Consider the following 20,059-nt stretch of genomic DNA (forward strand, 5'->3'; position numbering starts at 1 on the left):
CTAAGAGGAGCATTCAGCAGTGATACGGGTTTTCCAGAAAAATTAGAATTGGAAAATTTTATGGAACATTAGCCTATGCTATAAATTACACATGATTTGATTTACGTGTTTCTTTCAATTCAGGGTATTTTCTGCACTGGGCTTTGTTCATCAGTTCTGGCCCCATACTGCATCAATTTCTCTCCACAGTTCTGCATACTTGGTCAAAATACCCTGATTCAGTCTCAAACTGCTTCCCAGACTTTTTTGCATTCTGCATGGTGACAGGTTGTATCAACTACAGAGTAGATTTCCCCCAGATTTTGTGTAGTTTTTCTCCTTGTGCATATATTCTTTCTTTTCCTGTTAAGTCAAACCAGGGCTTTTTTGAAGTACAGAATGCTGTCTTCAGCATGAGGTCTGGCCGTGACCCTGCCTTTCACTTTCTCTTTTATCCCCTTGCATCCTGTTTCATTGAACAGCAACCAATCCAGTTTTTATTTTGCAAAAAAATTTTAAACAACAATGTTGCAATGTTGGTACATTTCAAAAAACCCTTGCAAGTTTCCTACGCCTATCAGTTGCAATATGGCTCAGAGGAATTTTAAAAATGGACTAAAAAGCGTGTTGTGTACGCATGCTAACCTCAGCAGTAAGAAGTAAATCCTTTTTTTAAAAAAGTTACAAATCCTTTTATTTTTTAAAACAACTATGTTGCAACTCAGCTGCACTAAAAACAAACAAACCCAAACCTTGCAAGTTTCTTCAGAGCATCAACTGAGGAAACTGATGTGTCCTTAGCTAATCAACTGATGAAACTGATGAGTCCCTCAGCTGATCAACTGAGGGAATTGACCTGTCCTTAGCTGATCAACAGATAAAACTGACCAGCCCTCAGTCAATCAACTGACGAAACAGAAAGCCTACAGCAGAAACTGGCATTTTCCAGGGCAGAAAAAATAAACAGACATCACGTTTGTTCAACTTCCTCAACTGCGGAATTTCAGAAGCCCAGGGTGGATCCGATCTTTCTGGATCAAACACCCAGAAAACCTGGCATGTGTGCATGCAAAAAGCACCCATGTTTAGTAAACAAATTTTTAAAAGTACCCCATGTACCTCTCTTCCATGTATGTCAATGACATTGCAATGATAGAATTGCTTCCTTCTAAGACCACTGTGCTACTGGTTAATTCCATATTATATTAGCAATTACAATATCCTTTCCACTAAAAAAATGCATCTCCCCCTTTTATAAATAACTTTATGAACAGTTTTCCACATATCTGGAGTTTAGATCACTGGACTATTACTCTCTTCCTTTTTCAATTAAAGTTTCCTTTAAAAAATAGATGCACAGTACAGATATAATAAAAAGAACAATTATTATGGGCGACAAGAATCCAAAAGAGCAGTAGATGATGAATAGTAACCCAAAATATCATTTTGTGAAAGTTAGTCATTGTGGAATTTTTTGTAAAAAATAAGCCTTTCTTAATTTAGGCAGTACATTAGGGAACTGATAGAATTTTTAAATAAATCATTAGCACTAAAGATAGGTGTTATTAAATTATTAATTAACAGCAACAGCCTGGAATACTTTACAGACTAATGTTTTAAGTGTCCAAAGAATTAGTTCCAAGAAAGTCTCAAAAGCCATGTTGGATTCTATTCTTCATCCCTACACTTAGTGAGTACCCCTTTCAGCCTTTGAGATAGGGTTGCCAGGTCCAGCTTGGGAAATTCCTGGAGATCTGGGGGGGGGGGGGGAGATGGAGCCTGAGGAGGGAGGGGTTTGGGGAGGGAGGGGACTCAGTGGGGTACAATTCCATAGAATCCACCCTCCAAAGCAGCCATTTTCTCCAGGGGAACTGATCTCTGTTACCTGGAGATCAGTTGTAATTCCGGGAGATCTCCAGCTATCACCTGGAGGCTGGCAAGCCTACTTTGAGACCGGTTCTACATATACAGCATGTCATACAGAAAACTAGCATAGCAGGGAGCAGCCTGGAATGCAATATTTTATACTGCTTTACTAGTTTTCTATTTGCAAGGAGATTTTCTAACACAGCGAGATTTCAAAAATGGAACCCTTCCCTTCTGCATTAAAGAAATACTCCAACACTTTAAGATGCTTACCCTCATTCTAGTCTATTGCATGTATATACACGAAGCATCAATCAGCCTCAAGAACAGTTTTTGTAGAACAAATATAGTCATCAAAAATCCAAACCAGAGCCTTAGGCAGAAAGAGCCTGAAAGGTAATGAGTGCAACCACAATCCTTCTGACTACTGACAGTTCTCCATAGCAAGAGGCTTACACTCAGAGCTAGGCTACCAATGAATCCCAATCTTAAGGCGAAAGGAAATCCACCTGGCCAAAGTGAAAGTACACTTAGCCAGGCTTCATAAATAATATTTGTTTGCCCTAACATCAGATCTTAGAAAGCATAGCAACTATGGGAAAATGCGAATAAGACAGAAGCAAGGATTGGGATTTCTTAAGCTTCTTTACCTTCTAGCTTCCCCAGAATATCAAGAAACACATGAGCCCTGGAAATACAATGCCTGGTTGGAAAGAAAATGGGGAATCAATATGTTTTAAAGCCATATCAACCAATATATGTACTTTTCATCTGAATACAAATGGGCAACCTGATTTTAACAGCAGTTTCTTTCAGCAATTTCAATCATTTTAGTTTAAAATAAATCCACTCTGCTACCAATCACAGTGAATTAACAGGTTGCTAGCAATTTTTCTAGAATGCAGATAAAACTGTCTTCACTGTTAAATCAAACCATATACAAATCCTAATAACATGGTGATTATCATTATCCTTTTTGATGGACAGGAATGGACTAGACTCTGTTGAGAGAGACAAACACGACATTTTCAGCATTCACACGGCATTAAGTACCACAGATTCACCTTCCTGTTTCAGCCATTTCACTATGTTTCCTTCTTCCATGGTGGGTGACAGTGCAGGCATGAGGATTTTAACAGCAGGGGTACCTGGAGAATAAAAGAACACAAATCTTGAAAACAAAATTGTTTCATTATATCAATAAAACGTAAGTATGGTTTCTCAGGGAAAAAACCCACTAAGTTCAATTAAAAACTCATTTTCTACATATAAGCACACACAGGACAGAGCTCTTTAGGCCATGATCCTATGTGCACGTGCATTAGGGTAAGGTCCACTGTACTCAGTGAAATTTGCTTCCAAGCACTTATGCAAATAAGATGGCTATCTCGTTTGTGTAGCCAGATGGCAGGGTGAAATGAATTCACCTCAAGTGTAACTTGCAATTTGTGCCACTACAAAATTGACACATGGGATTCAGTAAGGGCACAGTAAAGTGAATTGAAAATTAAGATGTTCACATATGTTTTATTCATAACACTTTAGTCCAGTTACTTAGGTCACAATATATATTTTACTTAACAACTCATCTGACGTTTATCAGACTACCAAATCAGACTACCAAAGCACAGTATTAATTTTATAAAAGGCCGTGGACAACCACACAATCATATGATGCATAAAGAAATCCATTCCTTGTAACCGTACTCTACAAAGTTTCACTTCCCAACATTTCCTATTATCTATATCCATCATGAGAACATGAACTATAACACCAAACTATAAGATTAATACCAAAACTGTTCATCATAGATAACAAATTACTACTAGTTATATTAGACATAATGTCATTTTAAAAGCAAGTCTGAAATCTACTCTAAGAGATTTTATTTATTTACTTACTTCATTTATACCCTGCTTTTCTCCACAATGGAGACCAAAATGGCTTACATTGTTCCCATCTTGTCCATTTTACCACAACAACCTTGTGAAGCAGGTTAGGCTGAGAGTGTTACCCAGCAAGATTCCATGGTAAATCAGAACTTGAACCTAGGTCTCCAAAATCCTAGTCCAACGCTCTAACCCCAATAGAACACTGGCTGTAGCACTACAGAACACCATCTGATCTGACCTTCCCATTTAATCCAGCCTACCAGTACTATCAATAAACAATCACAAAAAATCTAAGAAGTTTTAAGAGTTTACTTCAGGTGTTGCTGCTATATTGTGGTAGATTCATAATGAGGATATTTCTTAAACTATACCCATTTGTCAAGGAAAAGGATGCTCAGCTTGCCGGTGAAGCAATTTCTCAGAGTTACAACATTAGAAGACAAATACTAAAATGAATCATTACACTTTAGGAAAAAAGCAAGAGATGTTCCAAAATACATTTCATAATGTGCTCAGATTTTTTAAAAAAATACTACTGTGATCATGCAGTTCCTTGTGGATGAGTGCATGTATCTATTATATCCAAGTGCCCTTGACAGTTTTGCTGGCATAACAAAGTACATAATTTCCAGCGAGTGCAACAGATCACCTTCTTAAACATATCTACAAGAAACTTGGCATCTGTGTGCTGTAGGGCACTCTAAGGAACTCCAATGTATTTTTCATTTATATTTTAAGGTACATCGCTGATGGTCTATGCTGTTTTGCATCTGTGCAGTCAATAAACTTTAATCTGTTGCTATGATTTTAATGTTTATAATTTTATTGGTACCATTGGAAACCACTTTTTGTGCTTGTCAGAAAAGCAGTGTATAATTATTTTAAATCAATAAATAAATCCCAGATAACCAAGCATGAATAACTAACAAGTTGTCATTACCATTAAAATAGAGTTACAGTTCAACCACAGTGTATGATCCAAAATCTTTAACTGAGTAGCCACCATTCTTTCTGCTCTAAAAACTTAGGGGCAAGATGGACAGTTTTGAATCTGAGCCTATGTAAACATGCAAAACCACTAAGAATGATCAAAAGCCTAGAACGTTCCAGAAATGGGTAATTACTATTTAGAACAGCTATCCTCTAGGAGCTGAAAAAATAAGACCTCTCACCCAAAATTCAGCATGTGTAAGCCATACAGAAGAATATGAGAGAGTAAAGTACAAACCTTTGGCTCTGTTAAAGTCAATGCAACTTAATATTGCTTAACTTGCCCATGCTGTTTTGACAGTTATAAATATTCATATTTGTCATATCACCACATGATCATTTATGTAATATTTCTAAATGTCTCAAAAGTCACATTCTTTCTTTTACAAAATCAAAAAGAGTCCAGTAGCACCTTTAAGACTAACCAATTTTATTTTAGCATAAGCTTTCGAGAATCAAGTTCTCTTCGTCAGATGCCTGATACAGAGACTGGTCAAACACAGAAGAGCAAGAGAGGGAAGAGGCAATTAGGGGGGGAGGGGGAGGGAGCAATCAAAACATTCCTTTGCTAGTATATGTAAACATCTCCTTTTGGTGTGTGTATCAGTTGGCTTCAAAGGAGTTTGCCCTGTTAGTTTGTAGAAGCCAAACAGCTAGACCATCCAATTCCAATGCAGTATGGGCCTTCGGTAACCACAGCTCTCCCTGCCAGATGCATCTGACAAAAGAGATCTGTGGTTCCCGAAAGCCCACGCCAGGTACCACTGAGCTCCCCCAGACCCCACCTCTGTAAAGGAAATCTGTTACCTGTGGTAATGTGATAACCATTCATAGTCCCTATTCAGTCCCAGCTTGACAGAGTCAAATTTGCATATGAATTCCAGTTCAGCAGCCTCCCGTTGGATTTTGTTTTTGAAAGGTTTCTGTTGAACTACAGTGACCTTTAAGTCTTTGATGGAATGGCCTGGTAGATTGAAGTGTTCTCCCACTGGTTTCTGGACGTTTCCATTTCTAATGTCAGATTTGTGTCCATTTATTCTTTTGCGTAGAGGTTGGCTGGTTTGTCCAATGTACAGAGCAGAAGGACATTGTTGGCACATGAGGGCATATATCAGATTGGAGGATGAGCAGCTGTAAGAGCCAGAGACAGTGTAGTTGATGCCATTGGGTCCTGTAATTGTATTCCCTGGGTAGATATAGGGGCAGAGCTGGCATCTGGGTCTGTTGCAGGGCCTGGTACCTGTGCTGGTGACTCTGCTGGCCGATTCATGGTTGTGAGTGAGAAGTCGTTTATGGTTGGGGGGCTGTCTGTAGGCAAGGAAAGGTCTTCCACCCAGGGCTTCTGAGAGAGAGGTATCATTTTCCAGGATGGGTTGTAGCTCACTGATGATACGTTGGATGGGTTTGAGCTGGGAACTATAGGTGACAACCAGTGGTGTTCTGTTGTTAGTTCCTTTAGGCTTGTCCTGGAGCAGGCTGTTTCTGGGTACTAGTCTGGCCCTGTTGATTTGTTTCTTCACTTCATTTGGTGGGTACTGTAGTCCCAAAAATGCTTGTTGTAAATCTCTTAAGTGTGAGTCTCGGTCGAGAGCATTGGAGCAGATACGGTTGTAACGTAAGGCTTGGCTGTAGACAATAGACCGAGTGGTATGTTTAGGGTGGTAGCTGGAGGCATGTAGATATGAGTATCGGTCTGTTGGTTTCCGGTATAAGGTGGTATTTATTCGTCCATTATGTAGTTGTACAGTGGTGTCCAGGAAGTGTACCTGTTGTGTAGAGTGGTCCAGGCTTAGGTTGATAGTAGGGTGAAAGTTATTGAAGTCTTGATGAAATCTCTCAAGAGCTTCCTTCCCATGGGTCCAAATGATGAAGATATCATCCAGGAATCTTAAGTATAGTAGTGGTTCCAGTGGATGGGAGCTGAGGAAGCGTTGTTCCAAGTCCGCCATGAATATGTTAGCATATTGTGGTGCCATGCGTGTGCCCATGGCTGTGCCATTAATCTGTAGATATAAGTTGTCACCAAATTTGAAGTAATTGTGAGTGAGTACGAAGTGACAAAGTTCAGTGGCAAGGTGTGCTGTGGTTTTGTCCAGGATAATATTCCGTATGGCTTGCAGTCCATCCGCATGTGGGATATTGGTGTATAAAGCCTCCACATCCATGGTTGCTAGGATGGTGTCATCAGGTAGGTTGTCAATGGACTGTATTTTCCTGAGGAAGTCAGTGGTGTCCCGTAAATAGCTGGGTGTGCTGGTGGCATAGGGCCTGAGGATACAGTCCATGTATCCTGAGACTCCGACCGTGATAGTGTCTCTTCCTGAGACGATGGGGCGTCCTGTGTTACCCGGTTTATGGATTTTGGGTAGTAGGTAGAATTTTCCTGGCCGTGGTTCCTGGGGTGTGTCCGTATGGATGCATTCTTGTATGTCCACGGGAAGAGTCTTCAATATTTTATTGAGTTCTCTTTTATATTGCTCCGTAGGATCAGCAGGTAGTATTTTATAGAATGTTGTGTTGGAGAGTTGTCTTTCTGCTTCCTGTATATAATTCTGTTTGTCCATGATGACCACTGCTCCACCTTTGTCGGCTTCCTTGATTACGATGCCAGAGTTGTTTTGGAGGCTGTTTATGGCATCTCTTTCTGCATGGCTGAGGTTCTGCTTTAGGTGTTGTTGTTTGTCAATTATTTCAGCCTGGGTGCGTCGACGGAAGCATTCAATGTAAAAGTCCAATGAAGAGTTCCGGCCCTCAGGGGGTGTCCATGTGGAATTCTTTTTTCTGGAGTTTTGTAACGATGATTGTGTATTGCTGGGTTGGGAGAGTGATGGTTGCTGTGATGGTGTCTGTTCAGTGCTTTGTTCCTCATTTTGTTCAGCAGAGTAGTTGAAGAATTCTTTCAGTCTTAGGCGTCTGAAATAGGCCTCCAGGTCTCCACAAAGTTGTATGGTTTGTGTGGGTCTGGCTGGGCAAAAAGATAGACCACGTGAGAGGACAGATTCCTCTGCCGGGGTCAGTTTATGACTGGATAGATTGATGATGTTGCTGGGTGGATCCAGAGTGTTCTTGTTCTCTGTTGCATGCAGGATTTTTGAGAATTTCTTCTCCTTTTTTTTCTGTAGTTCAGTAAATAGTGTGCAATAAATACTTCCTCTGGTTTTGGTAAACATCTGCCAGTTCCTGGTCTGTGCAGAGGGGTTGTTTTTAATGGAAGAGTCTAGTTCAGAGATCTCTTGTTTGATCCATTGTTGCTTGCTGTACATCAGTCCAATGAGGTGAATTAAGAGTTCTCTGGATAAGGTGTTACATAGTTTCTCACTGTAGTCTGTATGGTAAGTGGATTTCAATGGGTTCTTCACACACAGTCCTTTGGGTAGAATGTCCAGTTTTTTGCATTTAGAAAGGAACATGATGTCTGTTTGTATTTGTGCCAGTTTCTTCATGAGGTTGATGGATTTCATTACCATTAAGTCTTAACTCTATTCTGGTACAAGATTTTTGACAGCTATAGGAGAGGGAGGAGGCAAGGTGTGCCCCAGTTTGCCATCCCTGTTATGGGCATAAGAACATTAGTTGCTATCGGGGGATGGGGGGATGGAGGAGAATACATTCCATTTGCCATCACTGACAGTGGAAAAGGAAAATAATGTCTACCAGAGTCCCATTCCACACAGCACGCTTTAGCTGGCGATGCTAAGCATTCACAGTGAACAGTGCTGAATGGTGCTGAAATGGCTGAAACAGACACATCTCAACTTGAAAGCAGATGTGTCTGTTTGGAGCTGCATTTTGTGGGGACTGGATCTGACATCATTTTTTAAAAAGACTTTTTTGCATGCGTCGTAACGTTGCAATGTTGGAACACATCTCACCCCCCCCGGGCTGTCCCATGCCCACTGAAGAAGCAATTCATAGTGAGTTCTAGAGAAAAACATGTACTTTCCATGCTTGCGCCACTCTTATTTTTTTTAAACCAAGCCAGGAAAGGGTTAAAATGCTGCTGCTTCATTTTCTCCTGGCAGCTTCCCTGCCTCTTTGTTTTGCTCATTTCTAGCTTTGAAAAAAAATGAGTGTGCACATACCGCCCCTTCCCGCCCCCCGCCCCCCAGGAAGGGAAAGCAACCATTTAGCCCTTTCCTTGCTTTTATTTCATTTTTTAAAAAAATTTAGAATTTTATCTGAAAGGAAAAATACAAATAGCAAAAGAAAGTGCATAGAATCTTAACACAGCTAACTTATGGAATGTTCCACCTCTCCCTCTCCTTAATTACTTATATCTAAAATTTCATATCAATAATCTTTAATCAGTCATCTATTTCATATTTTATACTCAATATTTTAAGGTCTCTACTTTTTAATTAATCTATTTCCATATTAACTGTTCTTAATTTTTCTTAACTTCAAGTTACGTGTGAAACTCTAGAGAACATGGGAATAGGGTTAGCATTCCCCCGCCAGAGGCAGGGGATCCCCTGCTCCCACCCTTCCACCCCCCACGCCCACTTACTTGGGTTGGGGGGGGCACACTCCCCCGAGTCGCGCCGCGCTATCTGTGGAGAGCAAAAGAACTGAAAACTGTGCATGTTCTGATTATACTTCAGTGATATACATATATATGTTGAATAATGTGTTGAATAATATGTTAAATAACCTCATACATATGTTGAATTACCTCATACATTTTCAATCCCTGATTTCACCTGACCTTTACTCTCTAATATAAATAAACTACTTGGTTATTTTTGGAAATTTTAAAAATGCCTCAGGTGCCATTTCTGTCGTTTAAGGATGAGGGAACATCATACCTGCATTTATTGAACATCAACAAAAATATATTATAAGCTAAATTTTTTTGCTAATAAGAAAATAAAATATTTTCAGAAATGTACATTACTACAACATCCATTCATATAATAAAGGGCTGATTACAGTGTCATCATATGTAGAGTTACATTCTTCTATGCTTATTGAGGTCAATGGGCTTTGTAGAGTAACTCTTTTTAGGATGGTGCTGAAAGTTACCTATTCATTTTAATCTTTTGCACGTGTTCAATTACCCTTGTATCTGCGTATCTATAAGCAGCAGCTTAGCAAACTGTATTGGTTCATACAAAAGTGTCAGAAAGCACTATTTCAATTCCTATATCCACTTACTCTAATCTATACTCTATAATCTGCTTCTGTCATCTGCATCTTAAAATTAGAGAAGACAAGTGGGGGACCTGCAAGGACTTGTGGTGGGGGGGCATCTCATTTCCCCCTTTCCCACTATTTTCTTTTTCTCTTCCCTAAAAGCCCCTTAGTCTCTCTCCTTTTCCTGCCTCCTTCTCTCCTTCCCACCCACCAGCCAAGATAGTTTTATCTTCCCCACCGCTTCAGTTTTCCCTCCTTCCCTACCCCTAGAAGCTTCTTCTTGGGAAAAGTCTGGCTGACTTGCAGTACTGGCAAATAGGCTAGGCCAGTTGCATAGTGGGAACCCACAAGGACTTGTATATGGTAACTTATTTTCTCCTGTATCCTCCTCCCCACATCATTTACTTTTTGCCTCCTCCTGTCAACCCCCATATCTTCAACATTCCGTATCCTTACCTCCTGGACACCCACCTACCCACCAACCTCCTTTCATCTGCCCCTCATCTCCAGCTATATTTATTATTTATTTCATTTATACCCAAATTTCTCCACATGGGGACCAAAAGCAACTTATATCATTCTTCTCTCCTCCATTTTATTCTAACAACTGTGAAGTAGATTAGGTTGAGTATATACAACTGACCTAAGGTCTGCAGCTCCCACTGCAGAGGTCTCCCGAAGCCCATTCTGATGCTATAACTACTACACTACATTGACTTCTGTGCTGCGGCTGCTGTTGAACAGTAGCAAGCAGCTGGGCCTGGATGAGACATGCAAGTCATGGTTGCTGCTCGGCCTGGCCCCAATGAGTCCTCCTCCCTCAAAGGCCAAAACAGCCCTGGAAAGGGCTCTGCCTTTTACTGACAGAAACCAAAGCTTCACTTGGCAACACTGTTATAGTTGCCCAGCAATGGCCATAGAAGGCATTTGTTTCTTAAAGTTACTGGTGTTGCTTCTATTATTGGGGGGTTAACCACCCAGTGTATTTTTTTTTAGATCTCGGGGAAGGGGGGGTTGGCATTTCCCAGGCTTGTTGAAAGCTCTGTCTTGTCAATGGCTCCAATGTCTGGATTTAAGTATCCACAGATTTAAGAATTAGATATACTGATGATTGTGACAGACACCTGTTCTAAAGTTATAGTTACTAGTTGTGCAAAAGATATGCTCCACTCAGACTGATAAGGGGATGATCACTTTTCATAATGATTGTAACAACTGCATTTCAGTGAGATTGCCAGCTCAGTTCTATGACAAATCTTCATTCAGCATGGGAAGCAATAACTGCTTCTAGAGCAGAGTATAATTCTTTCATTCTATGTCAGTTCCTCTAAATATCTCACCTATAGCTCTAAAGTTATTCCCTAGTGATTCTGCCATGTGAGCATTGCTCAGGGTCAGACTCTTTAGGTTCTCCAAGTGAATTTAACCAGGGCCAGATATTCAAGTTTTAGCTCCTTTGCATATTTAATAATCTCAAGTCTACCTGAAAATTTTGCCTACACTATTCCTGAGCAGAAATGTTTTGTCACTCAGATCACTGCATCAAAAACATTAAAATCTGTCAATGTCAACTAAAAGCTACAAAAAAGGGGGCAGAATATTCTTCCTTAAATGCTACAGAACATAGTTTTCTCCAAATTTTTGAAGTTAAGGTTGATACCATTGTTACTCTATTTTAAATGTCATATACTTCAATTAAATTCATTTGAAATCACAAAGTAAAGGTCATGGCAAGTGACCACAGACCAGTTGTAACCTAGTGGCACATCCCTGACCTGGATGGCCCAGACTAGCCCAATCTCATCATATCTCAGAAACTAAGCAAGGTCAGCCCAGGTCCCCTTACCCTCCCCGCAGTGGTGGGGGCCCTGCACATGGCCTCGCACGGACTCTCCCAGTGCACCGCAATGATGTCACTCCCAGAAGTGACATCATCACACTGGGAACACATCGAGAGGCCTGTTCCCCTCCCCCCCACCATGCAGGTCAGTGGTGGCGAGGGGTGGAGGGTACGAGCAGGCAGAGGCATAGTGTGCAGAGGGCCAGGGGGGCAGCTGCCCCGGGCACAAAACTTTGAGGGGGCCCCACATCCACAGCCCACCTGTCAGGGCTTGCCGCCACTGCCGCTGGGCATGGCACTGGGCGGTCTGCTCCTGACATCATAGGGGGGCCAGGGATTCTGCAGGACCCTGCTCTGTGGAAGGAGGGGCGGTATACCTCACCCAGACTCCCTCTCAGTCCACTCGCTGGCCTGCTCAACCTGGCCTGCTTACCCTCTGCGTCCTCTTTCACTTCTTCCTCCCAGAGCTCTCCTCCAAACCTCCACACTTGCATCGCACCGCTCTCACTCCACATCATCACTCCTTACTCACACCCACCACCACAGGGCTCTTCCCAGCCAGCTTTTATAGGGCTTCCTTCTACTGCCCCACCCCTCTTCCAGCCTGGTCTTGGGCTGCACCAAGCAGTTGCAGCTGGGGTAGCTGATCTGGCCCCACTGACCAGCACCAGCTGTGCCTTGTTCCCTGGCTGCCCAGCCTCCCTGCCTTGGCTGATTGCTGAAGGCCTGTCCAGCTGCAGTCCCCTGGCTAGCAGCCCGGCCTCCCTGGCTGAGCTGATGGCTGAAGGTGGGTCCAGCTGCGGCTCCTTGGCTGGTTGCCCAGGGCTTCCTGCAGAGTGCCTCCAATAGCCCCACCTGGAGTGGCTTGGCTTTTGGCAACTCCTGGGCCAGGCTACCATTTTCTAGCTGGGGCGTGGCTTTGGGTTGTTGGGGCTGCTGCTGCTTCTCCTCCTCAGGTAAGGTCTTTGGGTGGGTGACTGCTGGGCTCCCAATCCCTCTGCCCTTGCCCCCTTCCGCCTTGCTTAGTCCCCTTTCCCTCCCTAGGGGAGTGGGACTCGCTGGCCTCTCTCTGTCTCCCCCTGCCTCCTGAGGCCCTGGGCTTTTGCCCCTTGCCCCTGGCACCGGCAGGTTCTGGCTCCATTTGCCCGTGGGAGGGGTTGACCTGCTGTCCCCCGGCTGCCCCCTCTGCCTGCCAGTCAGACCGGTTGACCTGCTGTCTGCTGGCTGCTCCCTCTGTTTGCCCGTCAGCCCGGCTGACCTGCTGTTCCCTCCTACCAAGTCTGGGGGCTGGGACCCAGACCCCGGACACCGCCCAGGAGAGTCCCCGCTTGCATCCCCGCCCCTTCGTTGTTGCTGCCAACATGGCGCCCAGCGAGCTGGGTGCCCCGGCGACGCAGCAGGCAGCCTGCCTCCCCACTCGTCTCCTGACCCTTCCCGCTCCCGCGGTTCGAGCCGCTCACATCCCCCACCCCTTATCTCTTTACTACAGCCGCCCGCACCGCAGCCATCAGCTCAGCACCCAGCAACAGCGCAGGCAGCTGTGGCAAAGACCTAAGGGGCAGTGAGGCGAGCAGCCTGAACCGTGGGAGCACTCTGGGATGGGCGGGGGTGCACCCCTGCAGCCCACCTCCCCACTCCTTCACTGCAGTTGCCCATCCCGCCGCCGCCACCAGCTTGGCGCCCAGTGAGCCAGGCGCCCTGGAAGCATGGCAGGCGGTGCAGCAGGTAGCCCACCTCCCAGCTCCCCCCCCCCAGCACTCCCGTGGTTCGGGCCATGCTTGCCTCCCCGTCCCTTACCTCTTCGCTGTAGCTGCCTGTAGCTGCAGTGAAGAGGTAAGGGGTGGAGAGGCAAGCCACCCGAACCACAGAGTGCTCTTGGGCGGGCGGGGGCGTGTCCTTGCGCTATGACATTACAGAAGTGACGTGATCGCACAGGGCTCGGAGTGCGTGTGCACTTCGTGTACGCGTATGTGGGTGAATGTGCCACCTCCTGCCCTGGGCAGCACTAAGGCACGCTACGTCACTGCGAGCAGGGGATCCTCCGCCCCCACTGAGGGACCTGGCAGTCCTAGTCAGCTCTGGTTAACAATTGGATGAGAGACCACCAAGGAAGAACAAGGTCGTTATACAGAAGCAGACAACTGCAAGCCACCTCTTGCCTTTAAAACTCCAGTAGGGGTCACCATAATTCAGCTACAACTTGATAGCACTTTCTACCACCATGAATCAGTTAGGCCTACAATACAATGCTGATTCACTGGAGAATGCTCACTGAACTTGTAAGCAAACATGCATAGAATTAGGCTGCATCTGGCTTTAGTTAAACCAGTGGTCTTCCACCTATTAGTCAGGACCCGCAAGTATACCATAAAACCCCAATATTGGGCAGCAAGTCCCTTCAGAGCAGCCATTTCCCGTTTTTGGAAAGACTTGCTACTACTACTGTGCATACACAAACAGCAAGAACTCCATGCCTTGAGACTTTTCGTACAAGTGCTGAGAGGAGCAGCAGGATTTACTCAGCTGTAAAAAGTTTTCCTCTTATTAAGGCAGGTTCATAGACAGCCAACACACACATACACACACAGCAGAAGTTCTCCCTTGCCTTTCTCTCTCATCCCCCCCAGCCAGCCTCCACACCCCAGACTGCTCATCAGTCTTCCAACATTCTGCAAGTACTGGCAATGTGGAATCCCTTTCCCACTACTGAGGTCATACATTGGGCTCCTCCTCTTTTCACATCAGTCTGATGTCACGATTACAGCTCAGTGGATCCTGAGCTGCCACTTGGTGGTGCCAAATTTAGAAAACGTGAAGACTACTAAGGTAAATCGCTCTTCTAGGGTTGCCAGTCTCTTGATGGGGCCTGGAATCTCCTGGAATTATAACTGATCTCCAGACAAGAAAGATCAGTGTCACTGGAGAAAACATTGGCTTTGGAGAGTGGACTCTATGGCATCATACCCACTGAGGTCCCTTCCCAAATCCTGCCGTCTCCTAGCTCCACCTCATCTCAAGGAATTTCCCAATCTGGAGTTGGCAACCCTACATTCTTCTCTCACCCCATCATTTTCAAGATAGGGATACCACTGGCTGACGTTACTGGTGTATTATAGGTGTGTTACTGTGATAATGTGAGTAAAGCATGTCAGTCACTTGGAATGTGCAATAGAAGCTGCTATGGAATGTTATCCAGAGATTTTGGCTGGATTTTCTCCAGTTTGACGATGATACTCAGCTCTGTCTCACACTTCCAGCAGATCCTAGGGATGATGTAGTTAAGGCAGTTTAGGGATAAATACTAAAAATGATATTTAATCCCTGCAAAATAGATGTGCTACTGGTGGGTAGATGGAGTGATCCAGGACTTGAGGTGTCCCTTGTTCTTGATAGCACTGCACTCCTCCTAAAGCAGCAGGTTTATAACTTGGGTTGTTGCTTGACCAAAATTAGCAGCACTTTTCACCAGCTTCAGCAGCCCTGAGCCTGTTCATGGGGAGGGTGGGATATAAATATGATTAAATAAATAAACTGGGTTAAAAAAAAAGATGTCCCCACTGTGGTACATGACCAAGAAACATCTAGATTAGATTAATGCAGTGTGCTCTACATGGATCAACCCTTGAAGAGTATCTGGAAACTACAATTGATAGAGAATGCTGTGGCCAGAATACTGACTGGACTGCATCATAGGGATCATATCACTCCAGTCTTGGTCCATCTACACTGGCTCCCAGTTTGCTTCCAGACTCAATTCAAGGTACGTCTATGCCTTTAAAGCTCTAATGGCTTAAAACCAACAGATTTTCAGGGCCACCTTCTCCCAAATGAATATATCCACTCATTATGATCATCTTCAGGGACCATAAGTCTAATGCTAGATGGATAGCAACCTGGAAAAGGGCCTTTTCAGTCATGACACCAAAATTATGGAATTTGCTCTATGGGGAGGTTGGTTTTGGCTATTGCATACAAAGACGTTCATGGTGTTGGTCCCTCATATCTACATGACCACCTCTCTCCCTATGCTTCACCAGGGCAGTTCTGCTTATCTGAACAGGAGTACCACCCTGCAAATCAGCAAAATCAACAGTGGCCCACACATGCACATTCTCTGTGGTGGTCCCCACCTTATGGAATGGCTTGCCTCAATAGCTCTGGAAAGCTCCCTCTCCCTTGAATCTACACAAACTATGCAAAACTTAATTATTCAGGACTTTTTAACACAGATTATAGGGCTGTGCTGAAAGAAAAGAGTTCAAAGAGATGCTTTGGTTAAAGAGATAGGGACTGTAGACTACACTCCTGCGTACTGTCACTGTAAATTTAAGTTTCTGAGTTATTTAATATGTTATGTCAAATTGCTTTTGTTTTGCTTCAGTGTTGTTTCAGCTCTGTATTGTATTTCTGCTTATTTTCACATTTCTGCAACCCATGCTCTATTGTACTATTTATTGAATGTCCCAGCCATTGATTGTATTGACTTATACTGTGTAATCCACCTTGATTCTCAGTGAGAAAGGCGGACTATAAATAATGTTAAATAAATAAATCTGTCCCCTTCTATCACTGTTTTCTACCATTAGGTGAATACTTCTGTTTTGTCTACTGTTTCCTCAATTGTTCTATTTCTTGTTTATGTATTATGTTCAATTGTTGATTTTAATGTTTTATACGTGTTTGTGTATTTTTAAAGCTGATTTAATGTTTCTGATTGTTCACCTTGGGTAAAAAGGTGGCATAAAATCTTTTAAATAAAGAAAAATCGCAGTTACCATAATTAATGCAGAATTAATCTGAACCCTTTCATTTCTTTGAAACACTTTATCTAAAGTCATTTTCTCTTTATCAAATACTTTAGCTTTGTAAATGTTATTGTTCAGTCTAGCACATTACTGAAGGTAAATACTGGAACCACTCATTTCAGAAAAGTGACAAGAAACCCTTCTTCTTTGACAATGCTTTTCAAAACCTATAAACTGTAACCCCTCTACATCTTGATAAAGGATTAACAGTTTGCACTTAGATGTAAAGCCTCAACTGCATTCTTCTGCAGCTTGTATTCTACCCTACTCAAGACCCAAATAAAACAGAAAATAAGTGGCACCTTTTAGACTAACAACATTTATTCCAGTATAAGCTTTCCTGCTTATTTATTCCTTCTGAAATAAATGTGGTTAGTCTTAAAGGTCTCACTTTATTTCTGTTTTAGTCTGCTACAACTACAACACACTAACAGAGTTATTCTTTTGAAATTATTAACAAAGCATATATCAATATCAAAATCAGAAATTGTTCACTAAAAAAAGAGATTGTTTAAAGCATACATGACCTTTAAAACAAGACTGATTACATGGATATTGGCCAGTCTCTAAATACAAGGACTACCCTGTAATTTCTGTCCACAATGGAACTGGAGCCTGGACTAGAAGTAATTTGCCAACACTCCTGCAGTTAGAGCAAAAGCAGCTAAATCTGGAATCGTTCCTAAATTAAGTGAAGACTATCGAACGTGTTGTTGTGAAGCCAAAAGCCAACTGTTCATTAACTCGCGCACAATGTACAAACCTCTACTACAGATGTATTGTCGAAGGCTTTCCCGGCCAGCTATACAGCCCGGAAAATCCACAACAACCATCTCTACTACAGAGTCCGGGGAAGGGGGGAATCAGCTTTATCCTCCTTGCCTCTGCTACTGCAGTCAAATGCTCGCCCTATTTTGATACCTCTGTCAGTCATTACTTATTCATTCTCTCACACATGTGCACAGGACAGGCCCACCGCTAATATTTCTCTTCAATGTTCTTACTGTGTTAACGTACTAAGCCCAAAGCCCAGCACTTAGGAATATAAGATCAAGAGGAGACTCTCCGTGTAACGAGCCAAACACTCACCCAGCAGCTCCCCGGTCATGTGCAGAAACTTCCATCCTACCTCATGAGGCAGAGAAGCAAAAACTCCTCGCGCAACATTCCTGCCTAATAACTGATTTATCATCCTTCTGCTGCTACAGCAGCTCCGCCAGAAAGAGGCTGCCATCTTTCTTCCCCCCTCCCGACTCCAGGGCTGTCTATGCCGCTGCCTGGGAAAAAAATACTCCCACGATGGCAGCCTTTCTATTGCCTACACCAAAATACACACAGTTAACACTGGGCGGAATGACGGTTATCAGTCCCGTGTACTGCAAGGTCGTTCTCTGGATTATAATATTGGTTCCGTATGACGAAAGCGGCAGAAGATAGTTGGGGGAGGTCTCCCTTTCTGAAATAAGCTTTCTACATTGTTATTAAAGGGACAGAGGATCTGTGCCTTTAAGAGGGGCAGCACAGGGTTTAAAAGAAACTGTGGTCTTTCTCAGAACCATGGCCATGCTAAAGAAAGCTGCACCCTTTGATCTTCTGCCTGTCGTGCAGGGCTCCATTTTATTAAAAATGTTACAATCCATCCTGAATCTAGATAAATGCTTCATAGGCTTAGTTACCATAAAAAGCTCCTTTAGTTATGAGACACAGGCAGATATGTTTATTTCAGATAAATTCCAGAGAGGTAGCAATGTTAGTTTGTAGCCCAAATAATTATGACTTTCGGTCCTTTGACGTCTTAAAGATGATTACATTTATTTGGCAGAAAGTTTCCTGAGACTGAGGAGCTTCCACTTCCCCCTTCTCGTTTATAGTTCTGAGTATAAATCTCTGCTAAAGGAGTGTAACATTTTGTCTACTTCATTTATACCACACATCTCTCCACTAGGGAACTAAAGTGATCAACAGCTTTTTCTCTGCCATTTTATCCTCAGAACAACCCCATGAGTGTGGTGGGGATTCAAACCTGGGTCTCCCAGATCCTGTGCCAACACTTACTACTCACTACACCACCCTGGTTCTCATGCTCCTGACATTGTAGATTCTGGTTCATAAAAGCTTCTGCCATAATTCATAATAACTGCACATGTACAGATCTTCTAGACAGATTAGTGATCCACTCAAAGCAGTGAACAAAGTCAATGCTATTATTCCCACAATAGAGCTGGGGATCTGGTGCTGAGAGTAGTTTAGACAAGGCACAGAATTCTTTAATTTTCGTAAGTTTCACGTGTTTTGAACTTTTATGCTACCTTTTTTACTCCTGCGTGGAGGGGATGTGGATCAGTGGTAGAGCATCTGCTCAATATGCAGAAGGTCTGAAGTTCAGCCCCAGGCATTTCCTGTTAAGAAGGCTTAGGCAACAGGTGATGTGAGAAGCCACTACTTGAGACTCTAGAGAGCTGCAGCCATTTGGTGCACTTGGTAAACTGGTGGTCTGATTCAGCATAAGGCAGCTTCATGTGAACTTCAGCAAAAGATTGCATTAAGAGCCAGTATTGAATAGGGGCTAGAGTGATGGACTGGGATCTGAGTGATCCAGGTTATGTTCCCCACTCTATCATGGAAGGTCATGGCCTCATGGGTGACCTTCAGCTATCATATGTTCTTAGCCGAACCTACCTTACAGGGTTTGTTGTGAGGAAAAAACAGAGAGAATGACGTTGGGAGGAAAGGTGGGATATAAATGAAGTTCTTTAAAAAGTAAAATAAAAAATGTATTGCTGAAATTCCCTGCTACACAATTACAGTGCAGCCTTTACCATGTACACTCCGAAAAAAGTCACGCTGACTTCAATTTTATTTATTTAATTTCCAACATTCTAGCGGCAAATTACAAGATAAAGCAGAGCAATGAGATAGTACAAATCAACCAACGAACAATGTAATAGGACTAGGAATTACAGAATCAGAGAACAATGTGAATAACTAATAACCTAAGGCAAGGTATATTATATACAGAGAGTGGGACACAAAGTATAAGACAGTGCTGTAAAAGCAAGGTGATTCCTACAATAATCATTGCGACAGAATACATGCGTGTACAATAAATGTGTCCTTCTGGACTGTTGTATTCTACTACAATTCTAATCTTGTTCGAAAACACCTCTTGAACATTATGGTTTTGCACATTCTGCAGAATGAGTATGGAAGCCTGTCTGACCTCATCAGCCAGGCCATTCCACAAGGTAGGACCCACCACTGAGAATACACATGAACCTCTAGCTGTCAATCTTACCTATTTGCAGGGTTGCACTTTTAAAAGGTGTTGCTCAGATGAACAAAGATGTTGCAGTGGAGCATAACAGGAAAAGCTATGTGAGTTCAAAGCCATTTAGGGATGTGATAACCAAAACTTAGTATTGAACTTGAATTGAACTTAGTAACTGATCAGTAAGTGTTTGCAGGAAGGCATATTCTGCCTAATGCACAATAGTAACTGTGTAACTGTGCTGCTGTGTTCTGTACTACATGGAGTTTCTGAATTGTCTTTAAG

General features: G+C 43.0%; 1 protein-coding gene across 4 annotated transcripts in view; it reads right to left on the reverse strand.

Moving 5' to 3' along the window:
• Window positions 1–17,752, reverse strand: part of PDHX (pyruvate dehydrogenase complex component X) — an 80,501-nt gene extending 62,749 nt beyond the window's left edge. For all 4 annotated transcript variants that reach the window (XM_054971169.1, XM_054971168.1, XM_054971171.1 and 1 more), the window contains exons 1-2: window positions 17,596–17,752; window positions 2,910–2,993 (exon numbers count right to left, since the gene is read on the reverse strand). In XM_054971169.1, coding sequence (XP_054827144.1) covers window positions 2,910–2,993; window positions 17,596–17,740 — 229 coding nt within the window. In that variant the 5' untranslated portion in view covers window positions 17,741–17,752. The remainder of the gene's footprint in view (window positions 1–2,909; window positions 2,994–17,595) is intronic.
• Between the last annotated feature and the right edge of the window lie 2,307 nt (window positions 17,753–20,059).

This window comes from Eublepharis macularius, chromosome 2 (genome assembly GCF_028583425.1).
Source record: "Eublepharis macularius isolate TG4126 chromosome 2, MPM_Emac_v1.0, whole genome shotgun sequence".
In the NCBI taxonomy this organism is placed as follows: domain Eukaryota; kingdom Metazoa; phylum Chordata; class Lepidosauria; order Squamata; family Eublepharidae; genus Eublepharis; species Eublepharis macularius.